Below are 17,102 nucleotides of genomic sequence, written 5' to 3' on the forward strand. Positions count from 1 at the left end.
TAACGAAAGTAGAGGTCAAGTTTTAAAATCCACTGCTGAAGCACAGGATTCTAGATTCATGTTGGCAGGAAATGCACATGAGACATTTCAATGGTCTTAGAGAACTTTGATGGAAGCAAAAGGCATTTTGAGTCCCTTACCTCATACATAAGAAATCTGGAAAGTAAAAGTTGCCATTGTGATAGAGAATGAAAGAAAACCAAATAAAGAGACTACAGCTGAGTGACAGCTCCCTGGACCATAGTCCCATCACCTAGCTACCTAGGTCGAAGCTAAAGTTAACTGATGACGACACACACATGGCGCCTCCCATAGTCTATCCAGATCTACCCTTGACACGTGTGCCTGCATTTCCATGGCAACCTCAACTCCAACTTGACCAAAACCAAACTCATAATCCTCCCGAAACAAAACCCATTCCTCCCGTACCCCCAAATGCCAGCACCAGAGCGCTCCTCGGGTTCAAACCCGGCACTGGCCCCATCCCTATCCTCCCTGGCCGTTCTCCTCCGACGCTCACCAAGCTCTGTCCCCTGTCTCACCGAGAAAGCTGCTTTCTGAAGGGCGGATCGCTTCCATGGACTCTGCCCTATGTTTCCCTGGCCTTGGGCTCACTCAGCCCAGTTCGAGCCTTCCTCGGTAGTTCTGCCATGAGGATCTTTCTAGAGAACAAATCTGACGGTTGTCAGGCCCCTCCAGAAAAACCCTTAGGGCCTCCCTCCTGCCAGGAGAAGGGACCTATGTTCCCACCCCTGGTGGACACCCTTGGACTGGAGCCACGTGCCTCCACGGAGCCCTGGCCCTTTGCTGCCCCACCACAGCGCTTGGACTGTGGCCCAGTCCACACACCTTCATACACCTGCCTCTTTTCTCCCTCCGGGGCTCGCTCTCCACCGGGCTTTCCTGGGTAAATGTGACTCCTCACTTAGGATCCATCCGAAAACTCATCTGTTCCTAAGGCCCTCCTGCAGCCAGCCCCCCAGCCCTGGTGCCGGGCCACATGGCAAGTTAGTGTGGTCTCTACTTGTTCTGCTTTTTCAGAGCTGGTTCACTCCTCTACCCAACACTGCAAATGCTTCCTGGGGCTCCCAAGTTTCTATGTGGTGACCATGCAGATCGATTTAAAGCTAAGTATTGTCAATACAGGACAGGAATGTGAAGTGGCCGTTTATCCATTCTCCAGAACTTCTGAATGTAAACTTGCTTTATGCCGTCATTGTATTTGAAATAAAGGGACAAGAATGAAGAAGAATTACAAACTCAGTTCATTCAGCTACGGTTAACAGGTTTGCTAAGACTGCTAGCAAGAAAGACGAAAATAGGATCTTCTGGCCTTACTGGAATTCTCTTTCCTGTTCTAGCTTTGTGTCTCAGACACCTGTGGCCACGGACTGAGACAAAGGGCAGACGAAGGGCATCCCTGATCTTTAAGAACCACACGACCCCTAAGAGAGGCAGATTCGGTTCAAGATCTTCCCTTAACCTTTTACCCCAGGCTCGACACAGGAGCTATCTGATAAACGGCAATACTTTGGCTCTTCTGAAATGATATCTTTAAGATGGTTATTTCTAATCCTCAAAGTGTCTGACTTCTCAAGAGTTTATGAAGCAAAAATAGATAGCCTCGTTGTTTAAAGGACAAGGGCACTGATGTCTTTGTCCTTCGTGTGCACTCCCGTGTGCTGGTGATGATGGAGACAGGACGACTCTGCATCTGTCCTGAGACAACAGGCCGCACAGTAAAATGCCATGTGTAGGGATGGCATGGCTTCTGCCCTGCTCGAGGCAGGACAGCAAAGGGAGATGCAGAATTTTTCAAGAAATCTGATGTGGGGAAACTGCCTGGAAGGACAGCTCATCTGGAAGGTAAAGGCATTCTTAAAACATCACCTACCAGGTGAGGAAAGGCAATCTGGAGAGCACTTGTCAGCCCGACAGAGCTTTTTTTTTTTTTTTAAAAATATTTCATTTATTTATTTGTCGGGGGGGGGGGGAGAGAGCGAGCGAGAGCAAGCACACAAGCAGGCAGAGAGGCAGGCAGAGGCAGAGAGAAAAGCAGGCTCCCTGCCGAGCAAGGATCCCATGCAGGACTTGATCCCAGGATTCTGGGATCATGACCTGAGCCAAAGGCAGCGGCTTAACCCACTAAGCCACCCAGGCATCCCCCGATAGAGCTTTTTAAAGAGACATGTATTTTGTGCTTTTCACAGGCCGGGTTTTGGTGAAGCAGCACATGAAGTTCACGGTTTCACTGACATGTATCCCTTTATAGGTTTCCATTGAATAAACCTTGACAAACGGGAGAAATGGCAGAAACGCTGCATCAACAGCAAACGAGGTGATCCTAAACCGATCTTTTCTCTTTCGCGGCTTTTACTCATTTCCACTATTCTCTGGTTCAGAGACCCTTTTCGAAGGGTAGAGAGCAAAGGCAAACTTTAATCTCCATGGAAAGGACTGAAAATACCACCTTTTGTAGCTCAGCTCAGCCAGGCACTGTATGTGGTTTATACCATCCCCGGGAGCAAAGAGGAGCCTCAGACAGGTGGTCTGTTCTGGCAAGGGGAGTGGGAAGGGAGGGCCTGAGTGCTGGGAGGGGCTGCTGGACCAGTCAGGAAGGAGGAACAGCCCAGACACTTAGCAGAACTACCCTCTCCTGCCTCCTGATGAACAGAAGCAGGGGTAGCTTGGCTGCTGCTTCCCCAAGGCGAGTTCTCTCCACTTTCCGACCAAGGACTTCACCTGCCTCACGCCTTCACCACGGACCCTCCGTGAATTAGCTTCAAGTCACTGTTCATTAAGCATCTACTCCGCATTATACTAATCTATGCATAGCACTAGGAAAATAGTCTATGATCTTTATTATTTCTCATGTACAGTAGGATGGACTTTTGCAATAGAGTTTTTCTTGTTTGGGGGCCGTGGCATTAAGGACATTCATAAAATTCTTTTCAGGTTGACCTGAACGTCAGGTCACCAGCCAGAACATGGCCACGATGCTGTGAGAGATAGTCTGTGTGTAGCAGACCAAGGTTAGGCTACTGGTTAAGATTTTAAGAAAAAGATCATTATCATTTGTACCTACCTTTGAAAACTGAAACTGCAAAGCATTAAAACTAAAAGAGGATTTTTTTTTTGTTTTTTGTGGAAAAAAGAGTGTCTCCCCTCCCTTCTTTTAACAAATTATGTTAGGAGTAGAATTATAACAAACAGCATATTAGAGAAAAAAGTGGCAGTACACACGTTTTATAACATTTATGGTAGCAATTTTAGGCTCACCGTAAAACTCTGGAAAGCAGGCAAACCCTTAGTACTTTTACTTGTCAAAGACAAAACTAAGCCTATGTACCTTGAATTACTGAATTTTAACCAAAGGTAGCCCATTCTCTCCAGAGCCCTAGGAATTCTACTTCTGGTTTAAGTCTTAACTGCTGGGCTCCTTAATTTATAAAAAGTCTGTCAGGCTCCTGAGGACACCCGTGGTCCGACTCTCCAGCCACCGGCTCCCCGGGGGACTTTTGATGAGTTAAGAGAATGCGACGCTGGAGAAACCTGAGGCCGACTCGCTGATCTTTAGGAACCAAATGAAAACACAGGACAAAATCCGACCAGCTGCACACGCCTCTCAACAGAACTGAAGACTTCTCTTACATACACATATTCTAGAAGTTCTGGGGGATATACAAGTATGTTACCATGGATGGCATGTTGCCTTAAAAACAAAAACCAAAAACAACACTGGCTAAAAGTGAAACCTTCATTATTTTAACTTTTAGTTGAAATGAGAAACCGCACATTTATTCACAGCTGCTGGAGCAACTGTAATTTCAAGATATGAACTACATAGAGATTAGTGTGTTGGGTGTAAAGGCACATGCTATGAATAGAAAATAAGTCAGAATGGGCTTCTTGCCGTAAGACCTCTGATGGTGGTGTTGAGGACACATGCTGCTTTCAGCATGGCTCACACAGATTTTTGACTCCATTGTTACTTCTAACCTTATTTTCTATTACTAGAGTGTATTTATTAAAAGCGCAGAGATCAAGGGGTTATTGACCCAAAAATTTTTTTAATGGGACAAAAAAAAGTTAATAGGTCACAAGATCAAATTGGGTAAAAGCTTGATGGGCTCCTTTCAGGCAAACTTGGGAGGAATGCACAGTACCGTACGAGGGCACTGACTCCCTGGGCTCATTCTCGCCACAGAACACCTGGCTGCCTGGACGAAGAGTAAAATGACACGCCTTTCACTATCATCCGGATGATTCCGTCTCCCCTGTCCCTCCACCTGCCATGCCTGTGTGTCCATGGAAGAGCCTACTTACTGTGGTCGATATAAAATGTTCGGCCATCCAAGTGAATTCTTTCTTCCCAACCAGGCTGGTAGTAGAGAAAAAGAGAGAGAGGGGGGGGGGGGAGAGAGAGAGAGAGAGAGAGAAAGAAAGAAAGAAAGAAAAAAAATATACAACCATTACCTAATAGTTTCAATAAATAAATAAGTAAATAAATAAATAAGTAGGTAAGTAAATCAATCAATCGATCTCAATGGCTAAATTTAAACACTCCAAGGACACTTTCTGGCTCTTCTCTTCCAGGGTTCTTGTGAGGTTAAGAACAAACCACAAACAACTCACGTTAACCCGTCAACATCTATCAACACGCTATATCATGTGTCCGCCAGCCTCTGGTGCCCTCACTGGCTGTGTGATGACCAGGAAGCAGGGCCTGCTCTGTCAAAAGCTTCCAAGAGCAACTCCGGGGTTCCACGAACAGCCGGGTTTAGGACTGAGTAGCTCATACTGAGAACTGAAGGGAGAAGGGAGGCTGACTTAAACATGCAGAGCCAGAGGCTTTAGTCCTGTCACCGCGTGGCCGAGGGACCTACCACTGAGATTCTCTCTCTCTCTCTCTGGACTCAGGAAACAGATTTGGGTATTTCTTCCGAGGGAAGGCCGGAATGCCCTCATTATCTGAACGGTGCCTACTTGCTATTACAACTCAGGGATCCAACACGGGATGACAACCCGCGTTCTTTCGTATCTGATCTCGGTTTCTGGCTCTCTCCAGGCTCTCTCCAGCTCAACCCAGGAACCAGACAGTTCTGGAGAGGGAGGGATCTTTGTGTAAAGCCCGAGGAACGAAAACTGACCCCTAACCTTTCTAGATTCAAGTTGTGCCACCACAGACCACAGGCCAGGCAATGGAGAGGTTCTTGGCACTGGGAAAATCCCCTCGAGAACTCCCAGCACCCCCCGTTCTACAGGAGCCTCGAGTCTCCCCACCTTCTTGCCCTCGTATGGTTTTTTGACTGTGGATGGGGGGAGGCTGAGAAAGTAGTGAGTAAAGTTTCAATCCAGCCCAACATGGGAGTAAACAGAGCTCAACGCCCACTTGGGCCCCCCAGAGACAATAAACATCAAAGAAATTAAACTTTATAGACAGTCCTCAACAGGAGAGAAAAACTTAAAATACATCTGCAGGCTAATGATTTACAGAAACGGTTGGTGATTACTTCCTTTGTCTCCCACTGTTTTCAATATTTCTGTTCCAGTGACTGCATCAGCAGGACGGATGGAACCGAGCGGCTACAACATTAGAAAATAAATGCCAGTGGCCGGTCACGTGTAGAGACCACCTCTGACATTCTAGTTATAGGGTCTACTTTCTCTGAGCTGCTAACATTCAGAAACCTCTTTCACAAGTACAGGGCATCGACTGAATGTGCTTTTGGAATTCAGCCATGCACCCAATTCTATGAAGCGATTAAAGACCAATGAAACCAAAAAATGCCTAGAGAAAGAGAAGGCCCACAGGGTCTCTCCATCAACATGGCGCAGATGAATGGATAAATACTTTGAGACTAGTCTGCGTGTCTCCAGTGTACTCACAGGAAGAGGGCCGAGGTCATTGGGGTTTAAAGATGCCTTTGACCGCATGTGTACTGGAAATTTCAGGCGTGGATCTTCCTGCAAGAAAAAACGTCAAAGGCAGAGGACGTTACAAGGGACTCTGTGTGTGATGTCACTGGCTCCTCCCCTTCTGGAGCAGGGCAGTCCAAGGGCATGGAGCCACTTGCCTGCCTGCCCTGGGGAAGAGAGGTCTTCTCTTTGTATAGGAAGGCTGGTTGACCAGCTCTCAAGAAAGATTTTATTCTTCTCCTGTCCTTGGTGAAAGCAGAACAGTGAGGGTATTTCAATTAAAGGTGAAGTGTTTTCCCCTGAGGCTTCTAGCAGGTGAAGAGGAAGAGTCCCAGCAGAGAGGTTACTATGGAAACCACAACGGAGGGGGCTGTGCAGATGAGGCTCTCCTGGACAGAGGGGGTGGGGATGGTGGTGTGTACATGTCTCTTTGCTACTGAGCTGCGGGTGAGGGCAGCCAGCCTTCCCATCAGTCCCAAGCTTCCTACTATGCCCTTCTACTCCCTGATCTGTGACTCTGATCTGAGGGTCAAGTCGTGTCCTGGCCAGGGTTTGGTGGCCTCATTACGTGATACCTCCTACCCCTAACTAGAGAACTTTACTGAGATTCCTGATGCGGTCCTGTAAATGAGATTCTCATTTATGTCTCAATACTTAAAAGTTTGCTAAAGATTTCTCTTAAGGGATATGGCTCATAAGATACTACGAAGAACCAACAAAAGAGAGAAAAAAAAAAAAAAACAAACCAACACAACAAAGGAGAAATCTGTGCTCTGGCATCTTGGGTCATGCTTTATAATTGACAAAGAACAGGCAGGTGTCAATCAGAAGGCTGTGCACACATGATCTCTGCTCCTTTAGATGAGGACACTGAGCTGTGAGATCAGGAGAACTTGCCTGAAAGCCCTCACCCAGAGTCTGGGAGCACCCTCTCATGAACACAGACCCAATGAAGTACAATGAGCTTCGGAGAATTCATGCTTTAAACTCAAAAAATTAGGAAACAAATGATAAAACTCAGAATAGCACACGGTCAATTAAATAAGCCTGAGATTAAAAAACAACAACAGGGGCGCCTGGGTGGCTCAGTGGGTTAAAGCCTCTGCCTTCGGCTCAGGTCATGATCCCAGGGTCCAGGGACGGAGCCCTGCATCGGGCTCTCTGCTCCGGGGGGAGCCTGCTTCCTCCCTGGTCTCTCTCTGCCTGCCTCTCTGCCTGCTTGTGATCTCTGTCTGTCAAATAAATAAAATCTTAAAAACAACAACAACAACAACAAAAGGAAACCTAAAAAAACCCCTTTATTTCAATTATATGAAAGCCTTTGTTGCTGGCAAATCACTAAAAGGTCTTCTGCCTCACCACTTTCCCAAGGCCACAAGAAAATGAAATAACTGGTATAAACCTCAGAAAATAATAAAAATCACTTTGTGTCAGCTGATGGGTATGAAAATGACCTCAAACTGATTACAGTGAGGGTTGCACATATTTATTTAATGGTCTAAAAACCACCCACTTGTGTATCTTTAAACAGGTGAACTGTAGGACACATAAGTTATACTCCGAGAGAGCTGTTAAAAATATCTCCCAATTCAACAGTGTAAGCTGTTAGCATCACTGGATTATAACAAAGCGACAGATTTTTGGAACTGGCTAAGTCTATTAAAAAAGCAAAAAACAAACCCCCCCAAAAGCCAACCTCGACTTTCTATTCACTAGACCAAACTACCTGAAGAAGTAAATTGTGTCAGGAGTTTATGATGGCTATTGACCCTGAACCTCACTGATGTTTTTTTTTTTTTTAAAGATTTTATTTATTTATTTGACAGACAGAGATCACAAGTAGGCAGAGAGGCAGGCAGAGATCTGATGTGGGTCTCAATCCCAAGACCCTGAGATCATGACCTGAGCTGAAGGCAGAGGCTTTAACCCACTGAGCCACCCAGGTGCCCCTCACTGACACCCTTTTTAAAGTGCAATGAGAGGCATGCAATCGGTCCCGTATTCTGCTGTATACTGGAACACAAGCAGTATAGTAAACACACACAGTAAGATTCTGGATTTGTAAGGTCCAAGAAGCTGGAAATTGGGTAAATGTTTCTGACAGGTTGACTGTGGACAGAGGAAAAACTTGGGAGCACCCACTGAGAGCCAGCTCTGAGCTGGCGCTGGAGATGCCCACCACAGGCCCCCTGGGTACCCCCCTCCCAGCTGCTGACCATGTGAGCTCCCGGATGCCGCATGCAACCCCGCCCTGCCGCCCTCACCCACAGAGGCTACTGTGAGAGACAGTCAGTAAAAAGCTGATGGTTTTAAGGACACTCAAACAGAAAGCAGCAGGTGAAGTTACAGAAAAATGCGGGGTTGTGAGGATGAGGAGCATGATGCAGAAAACTCAATTTTGCAGGTCTGCTAAAATGGCCTGGCATGCAAACCCGGAATTCGCAGACTGTGAGGGCTGGATACCCTTGGGGTTCTATTATTTTATTATACCACCGGAAGTCAGAACAATGGCAGCACCTGCCTTCCACCAAGCTCTACAGGCTCAACCTAGAGGGCGCTACTGAGCCACCCCCGCCTCCCCCCGCCCCTTCCGCTACGGGGAGTCCCGTGAACCACTGGCCCCCAAGCTAGTGGAGCAGGTGAAGGCAGCCAATGCCCCACAGGGCTGGCTGGGTCAAATCAACAGCTGTGATTTTTCCTTCCTGGGAGAAGTCAACAACCAAGTTTATGAGGCTGGACCTGGGCACAAAACAAACCTGCCACTGACTGAAGGTACGTACATTCTCTCTCGCTACAAAACCAGCCAACACTTTATCCTCCAGAAGACATAAATGCACTCTTACATACGCACACTTCCAGCTGCTTCCTTAGCAGAACGGGCAACCTGAGGGCCTCGTGTCATCTGCCTTCAGACACTTGGTGGCCTCCAGCATGCATCCTTGGCCCTGAGAACCCAGGTGGGGACACAGTGATGCCCCATGGATGTGGTCTGACCTTATCCCGGACAGACCGCTGGCATCCGGCCTGCGTTACCCGCTGTGTGAAAGGCTGTGTTTTATAAATAGACTTCAAAAGGAATCTGCCCCTATCAGTGTATACGAGGGGACACGTCGGCCTGTATCTTTTCGTGCTGCTGGCTACATGCAGGAAGAAAGACCTACAAGCAGGTCCCTGAGGCAGGACCAGTGCTCTCATAATTCCCAACCTGTCCTACCAGTTTCTCTTCCTGTTTCCATTATAAAGCTAACCTTCCAAGAATAGCTATGCTGTTCTCTTAAAACACACACACACACACACACACACACACACACACACACACACACACACACACGAACAAACTCCAAACAGATTCTAAGCTGAAAACCGTCTTTTACCCTTCCCTCCGTCTTTCATCAAAACAGAGGGGCAGGGGAGAGAATGCCTTCCACGGAGGGCACTCTGTACAGGCCTTTTCTAGAATGGGTGATGTCGCTGGCCCAGCACCTCCGAGCTGAATGGGGAAGGGGAGTCACTGGAGGACTTCCTCGTTGTTACCCTGAGGATTTTCAACAGCAGCAGCAGCAACAAAACACTAGTTTAACATACTGAAATGTGCAATGAGTACATGAGTCAACAGCAAGGATCTGGGCGGAAAGGGGCAACGGGAAATTCAACCTGGGGTGTGTTCAGCCACGATGCAGGCAACAGACAAAGCTGGTGTGGAGGTTTAACAGAAACCTGCGCCAGCTGTAATTCCACGGCACTTGTGGCATGAACAATGGAGAGAAGGTTCGGAGACCAGACTGCTAAGCTCATTCGAATGCCTCCACCTGCAGCTTGGGGGTGGGGGGGGAGCACAGCGGCCCGTACATTAGCTCATCCATCTCCTCCGACAACACCCACCCTATGTCTGGAGCTCCCGTTTCTGGCTCTGGGCTGGAAAACACAGTGTGACAACCACAGGTTCCACATCCACTAGGGAAAGAAAGGCTTAAAGACTTCTCTCTATGACTGTCTTTTCCAAAGAGCGGCCTATCTTTCATTCTCAACTTGCCCACAATCCTGTCATATTATTTCTGGGCGAAAAGGCACGTCGGACAGAGCGACACACTACCACGGGCCTTGGGAACGGTTGTGAATTCGTTAAATGAAATGTCACCAGATCTCCATGATGAATTCCCCTCACCTCTGAAAAAGAACTTTGAGTGGGTCTCTGTAAGGACTATTTAAAACATATGGTGGCATTTTTGGTTGTCCCTGTGGCGGGGTTGTCCCGGGGGGGGGGGGGGCGGTGGCTATTAGCCTTCAGCGGCAGGAGCCAAGCACACTGGATGCCCCGCCATGAAAGGCACGGTCCTGCCCCAAAGGCAGAGAACGTCCTTGTGGAGACGCACTGTGTCACAAGCCACCGGATGTTCGAGTGTGAACCCTTTAGGGACTAAGTGAACGGACACCATGGGCCAAGTGGGAGTGACTGGCCCTGCGGTCCAGGCCTCTTTCCTAACACAACACTACTGTTCTATCAACTGTACACAACACTTGGTGCCTTCACTGGAAGTGGGAATTTACACGTGTTCACTGGAAGCCCACATGGCTGGGCCAGCAACCATCACCCAAACTCAACCAGTACAGATGAGAGACAGAAGGACAGACTTAAGCTCTGTACCCGGAGAATTAGGCAGGGAGACAAGGGACAGGAAGAAAAGCAACACTTCCTGTGGCATCAGAAATAGAAACAAGAAAACCAAGTGCGGTTTAATCATAGGTCTATAGACCAATAGAGCAGAAACACACCACTGACTTCTAAAAAGGACCTAGATGCTATGTTAAATAAGACACCACGAATTCAGCTCAGGAATGAAAGACGGACTGAGGCATACAGAGATATACATGGGCACCTCTGATTCATCTCATTGTGTTCGTTAATCCAACAGATTGTCTCTCCTGCAGGATTCAGGGGCACGTGGTAGAGCAACAGCATCAGAAGAAATCAGTTTTTAAGATTTTATTTATTTGAGAGACAGTGAGAGAAAGCACGAGAGGGGAGAAAGTCAGAGGGAGATGCAGACTCCCCGTGGAGCAGGGAGCCCGAGGTGGGACTCGGTCCCAGGACCCTGGGATTATGACCTGAGCTGAAGGCAGTCGCTTAACCAACTGAGCCACCCAGGCGCCCAGAAGAAATCAGTTTTGACAAAACGTTCACCAGAAAGATCTATCAAATTTACAACCGAAGTCCTCGGTACATCTCTTAACACCCAATCAAAGGAATGAGACAGAGGACAGGAGTATAAAACATGAACGTGACATGAATAGTGAAGACTAAAAGGACACATCAAACAAAGGTGATCATGTCAACAGAAATGCAGAAAAAAACTGATGAGGAGAAATGATTAAAAAAAGATTAGAACTCCTAATAAAATTAAGAGGATCATGGGAAATGAAGCCATGATATCAAATTCCTGGCCCTGGGGAGCACGACACCTTTCTCCCCACTATGGTAAACTGTCAGGACTAGAACCTTCCAGGAGTCCTGTGAAGGAATGGTGCCAATCCCAGAGGCAGCCACAAACCCGAGCCCAGAGGCCCCCTCCTCACCACCCCCCACCCCCACCGGCCCTGCCAAGCCATGTCCAGATGTAGGCTGAGGAGGTCCTCTTGGGGCCGTGTTTCAGGGTCAGGGAACCTTCCCTCCAAGAAGCAGGGCTCCTGAGGAAGGAAATCGAACTCCATGGTAGACCTCGCGATGAAAACGGAACCAAATGAAACCAACAGCCTTACCCACGTTGTAGTCTTTGTGTTGTGGTCAATGAAGAAGGGCCGGCCGTTGGGCGCGATCCTCATTTCCCAGCCGGGCGGCAGGAAGCTCTGTGTGACTTTGTGTTGTGGTTTGGGGGAGTTGTAGGGTGATGGCTGTGGGGACTGTGGGTTGGAAAGGGTATCTTTCACAGCCCGGCGTATGGGCGAGTCCTTGGCGCCCTAAGGAATAATAAGGAGCATTAGAACGCTGACCAGGGGCTCTTCCGGAGGTCTCAAAACGGACCTGGGTACACAAGGAACGCTCCTCTTTGGAGGCACGACAGAGAAGCTCCTGAAACCTGTTTCTGTCATCCATTTACTTTTCAACCTATCTAACCTTCCAAGTTTCTCGGCTGGTTAAACACACAACAATATTAAGTACTTACAACCAAGGTCACTGGACGGCTTACTCAGTACACACTCAAAACATGGTTCTGTGGTGAACACGATGGAAATCTTACAGAGGGCGGAGGAATGCGTGCCCCTGCTCGTAATGAGCTCACAGTCTAATGAGGAAGGGGGAGGCAGTTTCGAGAGCAGAGAGACAAGACCCTGCACCCACAGAGAGAGCTGTCAGACGAGCACGGGGCACCCGCAGCACTTACACCCCAGCTGGGAAGTGAGCACATCCACTCCCAGTCGTCAGCACCAGGAGCCCCGGGATGGGGCCCACGGCTAGCTCTAAGACACAGTCAAGGTCAGAACTTCCCACATTCACTCTCTGGCTTCTCTAACTCGGACACTCGTGAAGTGAAGGGAGGGCACCAACACCAACACAAACAGGGGAGCACAAGCAGATGCCCAGCCATGGCTTCGAGATGCGAGTGTGCATCAGAAACACGATGCCTGTATGGCGACAGGCCCTCCAGTTGAAAAGAAAAAAAGAGAAATGATCAAAGCCACAGCCGTGTTTGAAAACACAATGGAGGCATCGGTCTCAGAGAGAGAGAGTTATTCACGCGGCCAAGAGCAAACACAAGGAGAATGGAGCCACGTGGAAGAGACGCGTCCCCTTCCAGCACGGAGACCCGTGGCGGCACAGAGAAGCATGAAGGATGGACGAGGGAAGCCTGCACGAGGGCGCCCCGCACCACAGACACCACGACTGACCAGAGAGAGCACCGGGGCTGCAGAACTCAAACCCAGTGAGATGAGCAAGGAGCACGAGCAGTGCCGGGACAGAGGGACCCGGTGAGAGCACCAGGCAGCCTTCTCACCTCCAGCGGGGCGGATAAGGTTACGGTCGGCGAGCTGAGGCTACGGGGCCGGCGGATCTGAGGCTCGATTAGGTGGTTGTTACTGTTTGTGGCGGATCCCGACGCACCGTCTTCGGCGAGCTATTTTGGAGGCAAAAACAAGTTAGGTTCGCGGGAGGCTCCCCCTGTGCAAGTGATCGGGAGCGCAGACCCAAACAACAAGGCAGCCAGCACTAATAAGAGGTCTGGCCGATTTCCAGCGTGGAGGAAATGATTAAACCTAATGATGGGGGCACGGATGGAGGAACACATTCAAAGGAAACAAATGAATCACCAGCCCAGCGTAAGAACCAGCCTGGGGAATACAGGGGGGCAGGGAGAGAAGCTACACACTGTGACAGGCTCTCACGCCCCACTTTAAGACCAGCTCTAGGGATGGACTGATCTGCGGACCGAATTCTCCCTCAGGCAAGTATCAGGCTTAGAGTCACACATTTTCTTTGTGAGAACATCTTCCTAAACATGGGTCCTTTAGAACAACACATTCACCCCGGGAACAGCGAGCTCGTGGACATTTTGGCTTCTACGACCTGAGACTGTAGTTGTAGACGGTCTGCATACCTGCACGATAGGTCGAGTCCAAGTTGTGGTTCGATTGTTATGATTGACATAGTATGTGCGTCCCTTAGCATCTTTTCTTTCTTCCCAGCCTGAAGGTAGGCCCGGTGTGGTGTGCGCATAGGCCACTGATGGCTGTTTGTGTAAGAAATCATCATTATTTAATATCCTGCATTTGCTTTCTCATCAGTTTAATAAAGTAACGTACACCCAGAGAATTACTTTTTCTAGACTAGGTAATTTAATTTCACTTGTACTGAAAACAGTGTCCGGAAAGAAGGCAACTGATTTCCAACAGCTTCCCATCGATTATAAGATGAACCCCCACACAGCCACAAGGCCCAAAGTCTTACTGAAGTCCACTGTAAAGGCCTGAACCCTTAAAGGACTGTTGCTCATATCGTAAGAGAAACCTACAATCGGTTTCCGTTACTAGATTTTACTGTCAAACCACACAGAGCTTTAAAGTTATTTCAAACTGTCAAAGGTTACCAAGAGAGGGATGTTCGGAACACTTTTTCCCCTCAATATAGTTGCCACGGAGATGCTCGCCTAATTCCTAAAGTCTCCATCAGCTTAGAACCTGCCACGATAGCTTTCAGGGACAAAAACAGTCTCCCCTCTAGCCATGCACACCAGGGCACGCAGTCATGAAGCCCCACCAGGACAGCTCAGCTGTCCCCATCAGGAAGTCGGCGGGGCCAGCTAAGGCTAGAATTCCAGAGGACACGGAGAATCGAGGCTCCACCTGTCCCTGTCCTCCCACACCGAGCTTGTCTCTCTTTAAAAGGGTGAAAGCAGCACACACAGTTTCTGGGTTCAGAGACTCGTCCGGTCCAGAGTGACTGCACCAGCATCGTCCAAATAAGACCGATTCCTGAGACACTTCTGCTTGCAGGAAGCCGTGTGAGAAATGCTGGCCTGGGCGGAGGAACATGGGAATAGCAAGGATGTTTCAGATTCATGGAAAAGGACATGGACCCTGGAGGTCCGCGCTGTCCCGGAAGTGCTGGGTGCCTGGATGCGGCACAGAAGTTCTGGAAATGAGCGAGGGGTGCTACCCCAAGGGTGGCGACTCAGAAACAAGCTAACCGCGGCCACCAAGCCTGCTGGGAGAATATCGAAGCTGCAGGAGGCCATACATCAGGAATCATCCCTCCCTGAGGTGACAAAAGAAGCTGCATCTTCCCTCATCAGGATCTTGGAACCTCTGGGTGTTTTACCAGGTGGGTGTCAGGGTGAGAAGGTGAGTCTCTGAGCCCAACTCCATGTGCGCATCCTGTCTTTCCAGGTCACTACCAACGCTGTGCCTTGACGAGGCGGGTCCCGGTCAGAGGGCCCGTGGGCCACTGCACAATCGTGAACTGGAAAGTGCGCTCAACTTCATGGCCATGTACTTTGGGGAGTACAGTTCCTGAGCCTCAATATTCTACTCTCTGAGCCTGACAGCACATCCCAGAGAAAAACTGAGCCACGAAGCAGCTGCTTCAATGGTTATTTCTAAAACAAGTTTCCCATGCAACGCAAGATTATCTGTAAGAGGACTTTGGGCTCAAACTACAGTAACTATTTTCCTGACCTCTTCCCAGATGAAGTCCTGAAGGTCCTAAATGGTACTTTCCAGACTGTGTGACCGTTTGGGTCGTGATGTAGGTGTGGGGCCGCAAGAGAGGAAGTGATGTCAACGTGCAGACTCGAGTCTTCTGTGAGGACTGAAGACAGACGAATTCATCTGCAGCCTCAAGCTCTAATCTCCCACCTTTCCTTGCTGGGGCACCCATCCAAAAGAGCTATTTCTAGGCTACTTTTTCTCCAGAACTATAAAAATTGGACTCTGCTGAATTGAGTCAGAACCCACGCTGTAACCAAAGTGATCAATTCTTATTTTTGGCAAAGTATCCGCCATCCATCCCTGACCTACTGTTGCTTATATGACAGCCCTAAGCGCTTGGGCTAAACGGAATCCTGCATGGAATATACAGGTTTTCCTCTCCACTGAGTTAAGTTTGGGGAGAGGAAACTCAGATCTGCACTCTGAAAGCTCTGTTCTGGAAACCATCAAGATAGTATTAAAGTGACAGAATTCCTGGAAGAGTACTTATGGGGAGACACCATAAACAATATAAACTTGGATGTACCATGGTTAATCTCAGAATCAAATTCGAAAGTGGTTAAGACCTCCTGTACTGGGTTCCTCTCACAGATCCAGTTAATGGGACTAATCAGCTTCTGGAAACTAAGAGTGCAGGAGAGAAGAGTGATTCTGATGAACAGGCTCATTTTACCTTGTACTGAGAACTGAATGGGCAACCTATACTCTAGCTCCATTTATATGAGACAGTGTTATTCAAATCCGTCTTTACGGATTTCTTTCTATACAGCCATGGAGAACACCGTATTTGCAAGAACAGCAGCATTTGTGACCCGTAACACTGCTCTCCCTGCATGCAGCCAGGGACGAGCCAGGACTCAGCTTCTCCAGGCAGATTGTACAACAGACCCAGCCCTGGAGCCCAAATCCAATTTCTGCTGCTGCTGCGTGTGTGTGTTCACATGTGCAAGTTAATCAATCAAGAGACAAGTTATAAAGTGCTAGTGAGCAATTAAACAATTTCCAGCTTTTCATCTGAACAGACAATTGTGTCTGCACGGCCAACCAGCCTATTCTAGTGGCTCCATTTATTTCATTAAGACAGAGAAATCCATTATGTGTAAACTGCAAAAGTTTCCATCTGCTTTTAAAGATGATCAACAGTTTGGTATTATCACAGATTCCCCAAGATTTGCTCACACCCTACCATTCTGTTAACTCAGCGTATTTTTAGGTATATACAGCGAAGTCCAGAAGGACCAGACTATCTCTCTCCCTTTTATCTTAGAGCAGGCCAGTTTGCATGGCCGGCCGGAAAGCAACCCCAGTGTGTACCGTGTGTGCGTATACACCAGTGTTTGTTCTCAAAACAAAGGGCTGTGGGTCCGCAGGTGAGAACCAGGGGCTGTTCATTAAGGCTGCAACAGTCAAAGCACTTCCATGAGAAGAAATGTTCCCCAGGAGGGTTAACGCAACCTACCCCAGGAGGATATGGGTAAGCTGAATGCTCCCCGATGGGGGAAAATGATACAAACCGACAAACATTCACATTGCTGATAGTAGGTATTAACAGGTCCCAGAGGAAGGACCACAAGTGAAAAATATTGAGGTGCTACGTGACGTGTACACGACATCCCAGCTGCATGTGTGCACATGTGCCACGTGTGTTTGCGGGAGCACAGGGGGATGGAGGGAGAGGGTAGGTCCCAGGGTAGCTCCGGCAGGAGACAGAACACGTGGGGCTGGCAGGCAGGGGCAGGAGAGGATGTAGAGAGGAGAGATGGAACTGAAAAACAAACTTTCATCAAACCTCAGTTTCTAACGCAGCCATCAGGTACGCTGGCGTACGGCAGCTGAGAGGTCACCAGGTACGTGGGAAACATGAGAGCAGGAAAGCATTTAGGAAGGACTACTACCCAGTCCTTAAAAATAAACAAAACCAAACACGTATTTTTAATTCACGGCTGGGGGAGGGCACAGACACGGTAGTGGCAGGGGCCACA

At 48.5% G+C, this 17,102-nt stretch overlaps 1 protein-coding gene across 8 annotated transcripts in view; it reads right to left on the bottom strand.

Moving 5' to 3' along the window:
• NEDD4L (NEDD4 like E3 ubiquitin protein ligase) overlaps nucleotides 1–17,102 on the bottom strand; it is a 340,580-nt gene that overhangs the window by 37,665 nt on the left and 285,813 nt on the right. For 7 of the 8 annotated variants that reach the window (XM_082699466.1, XM_082699467.1, XM_082699471.1 and 4 more), the window contains 5 exons: nucleotides 13,512–13,643; nucleotides 12,912–13,031; nucleotides 11,677–11,874; nucleotides 5,890–5,967; nucleotides 4,327–4,381 (listed from right to left, as the gene is read on the bottom strand). In XM_082699466.1, the coding sequence (XP_082555592.1) occupies nucleotides 4,327–4,381; nucleotides 5,890–5,967; nucleotides 11,677–11,874; nucleotides 12,912–13,031; nucleotides 13,512–13,643 (583 nt within the window). The remainder of the gene's footprint in view (nucleotides 1–4,326; nucleotides 4,382–5,889; nucleotides 5,968–11,676; nucleotides 11,875–12,911; nucleotides 13,032–13,511; nucleotides 13,644–17,102) is intronic. The other variant, XM_082699465.1, reaches the window with a different exon arrangement.

This window comes from Mustela nivalis (genome assembly GCF_964662115.1).
Source record: "Mustela nivalis genome assembly, chromosome: 14".
Classification (NCBI taxonomy): domain Eukaryota; kingdom Metazoa; phylum Chordata; class Mammalia; order Carnivora; family Mustelidae; genus Mustela; species Mustela nivalis.